General features: G+C 36.8%; 1 protein-coding gene across 1 annotated transcript; it reads right to left on the reverse strand.

Annotated features, from left to right (window-relative positions):
• Positions 1 to 2,387: 2,387 nt before the first annotated feature.
• Positions 2,388 to 2,950, reverse strand: LOC133854685 (uncharacterized). Its single transcript, XM_062290937.1, has one exon. It carries the CDS (start codon positions 2,864 to 2,866, stop codon positions 2,600 to 2,602), a length of 267 nt encoding a protein of 88 aa, XP_062146921.1. The 5' UTR covers positions 2,867 to 2,950; the 3' UTR covers positions 2,388 to 2,599.

A 2,950-nucleotide genomic window follows, 5' to 3' on the forward strand; every position in this document is an offset into this window, starting at 1 on the left:
CTACAAAAAAAAATCACATTTTCTTGACTGTTTTTTTCTAGACGGTTTTCAAATTATAGTTTTATAGATGATTTTTTAAAAACCGTCTCTAAATTTAGAGATTAAAAACCGTCTAGAAATTAATATTCAAATTTATTTAGAGACGGTTTTTTTTTTCAAACCGTCTTCTTTTGAAACTGTCTGTAACATTTTTTTTTTCTTCCTTTTCTTTTCTTGTTTTCTTCTTCTTCTTTTTTTGTTCCCTTTTTTTTTTCTTTTTTTCTTTTTTTTTCCTGTTTCTTTCTTTTTAAAACACATCGTTCGATCTTCTTCCTCTGCAGGTTCGAAAAAACCCATCTCTCTCTCAAAGCTCTCTTTGTTCTTCTTCCTCTCTCCGGCCGACGATTGAAGACAGACGTCGATGGCATCTGGACGGTCGGCAAGAAAGGGATGCGCGACGGGATCTCGCGACGGTTTTCAGCCGGATATGTCAAACCTACGTCGGTGTACGTGCGTGGGTTTGACAGATCCGGCCGAAACCCACACTCAGCCGGATCTGTGGCCAGAATACAGAGAGAGATCCGGCCAGTTCTCTCTTCCTCTCTCTTTCTCTCCCCCCTCCAGCCCCTCCTCGTCACCACTCTCTTCCAAACCACCGGACGGATCTAAGCGTGCTCATAACAATCTTTGTTTTTTTTTTGGGGGGGGGGGGGGTTTGGATTGTAATTTAAAAAAATTGTTTAAAACAAAAAAAAAAAAAAAACAAAACAAAAACAAAATCTGGACGGTTTTTCTCAAACTATCTGGAATTGCGGACGGTTTGACCCAAACCGTCCATAACCCGAATTAGCGACACATTTTCTTGAACAGTTTGAAACCGTCAAGTAAATCGTCTGAACCTTTTTCTAGACGGTTTTTTTCCAATTTCTTGACTGTTTGAAACCGTCCAGAATTCATGATTTTTTTGTAGTGATGATGCGTGATTTCTGATAGAAGTATGAAAAATATGGATGAATGTAGAAATAGAATGGAAGATGATCGATATTAATGATATTCCACTTAAGGTAGGAATCACCGTAAACACAAGGATTGCTTATATCTTTTCTGCCCTTCTCCTAGCTATCCCTTTCCTTAAATAAACCAACTACGTTTACTACTCCTAACATGTCTCTCAACCCCTCTAATCATTATTGAAAGATAAACATATATAGTCTAGAAAGATAAAGATAAGCATATTCTAGAAACATAAAGATAAACATAATCTAGCTATCCATTTAGATGCTTAATCCAAGTAACGTGGATTAGCCTCCTAACCTTGAGGGACCGGTTCTATCATAACATTACTCCAATAAAATTCTCTTTCTTAAATTTTTTTTTCTTGGACGAATAATTCTCTTTCTTAAATCTTGTACTTTTGGAATTATCATATTCTCACACCATATGTGGGAAGCCTTAAAAACCACTCAAACGCTTTGGATAATTTCATCTTAATTCGGTTCAAGGAAGCCGAGAAGTGGTAGTGGCCAACTCAAAATTTACTTGAACACATTGATATTATATTAATTTTTTTTTTTTTTTAACATTTGTTATTCGAATTGTTAGTAATTAAAACAACAAAATTGTTAGAAATTTCTATCCCTAACCAAGATAGCTTTCTCCATCTATATTTGTTTGTTTTAATTTTTTTTCTTTCATTATAGATGCACTAATTAATAGCAAGATGTGTATGTTTTAGACAGCGTCGAGCTTAGGCAAAACACCAAATTTTCAAGCCCCATCGTACCTTGGGCTCCAATCAAAGCATCTTTCATGTTTTTTTGACCCTAGTCAAAGAATCTTCCATTTTCCCTAAAAAAAAAAAGCATAGTTTGGACAATCCCAACAATAGTTGATTTGAATTTGAGGGATTACACAACCCACTTCTATTCTTCAAGAATTCTACTTATTTTAACACATATTTATCACATCCGTAACGTATTTTAATTGATTAACATAATATCAACCGGTATAATATAAGTGTAATGAATGAGTATAAAGAAAATTATTACTTTAATAATTTAAGGATGAATAATATTTGGGGCTTCGGTCGTTAGGTAGTTTGAGGTTGCCAACTTGCCACAAAGGCAAAACTCTTGTGCTGTTCAAGGGTCAAAAGTTACCCATTCACATTGGATTGAGATCACTCTTTGGCTTATTAGACATAATAATAATAATAATTAATCAACGAAAAAGTAAAGAAAAAGAAAGTGTAGCACGGCACGATGAGTGCCTTAGCGAGCAAGAAACGTTGGAGTCGGTGATGGCCGGTGTTGTTCATTGTTGCCTTGTTGGGTGGGTAAGGGTTGAGCGTGAGAATTTCGTCTCCAAAGTTGAGATCGATGAATAAGAATTAATTAGAGAATAAAGAATAAAGAAACTAATTAAGATTAATTAGAATATCAATTAGATCGAAGCAGGTGCTTACATATACCCATCAGAATCAATGAATCAAGATGAATCGATCATCAAAGAATGAGCGCTAAATTTCAAAACTTTGTATATATGCTCCTATCACTATATCCAGCCATACCAACACATTCATATGGCGCAATTAATAAAATAAAATAAAAAGGCTAATTAATTAATAAGAAGAGACGATGGTCTCGAAACAGTTCAGCCCATCCAACTCCGGCGCGAACCGCGGGGTCTTCTTCCGCGGCTGTTGCTTCTTGTTCACGTTCTCTGCAGCTTTCTTGGGAACCCCATCATGCTGCGACTTGACGCCGCCAGTAGCAGTAGAATCAGTACTCTGGCCGGCCTTGGGGGCAGAAGGGAAGAAGGAGGCCTTCACCGTTTGACCGAGGACCTCAGCAAACAAGACGTCGAAGGAACTGAAGAGGGAATTCATGGCGGCTTTAAATCGCTGGAACAAATTAACCACAAAAGCAAACGAGTCTGTAAATTGAGAGAGGAAGGTTTGTGATTGCTTGAG

Source organism: Alnus glutinosa, chromosome 13 (assembly GCF_958979055.1).
Source record: "Alnus glutinosa chromosome 13, dhAlnGlut1.1, whole genome shotgun sequence".
Lineage (NCBI taxonomy): Eukaryota > Viridiplantae > Streptophyta > Magnoliopsida > Fagales > Betulaceae > Alnus > Alnus glutinosa.

Bases quoted from the DNA above. Each gene is read 5' to 3' on its own strand.
- LOC133854685 (XM_062290937.1), bottom strand. From the start codon at position 2,866: ATGAATTCCCTCTTCAGTTCCTTCGACGTCTTGTTTGCTGAGGTCCTC.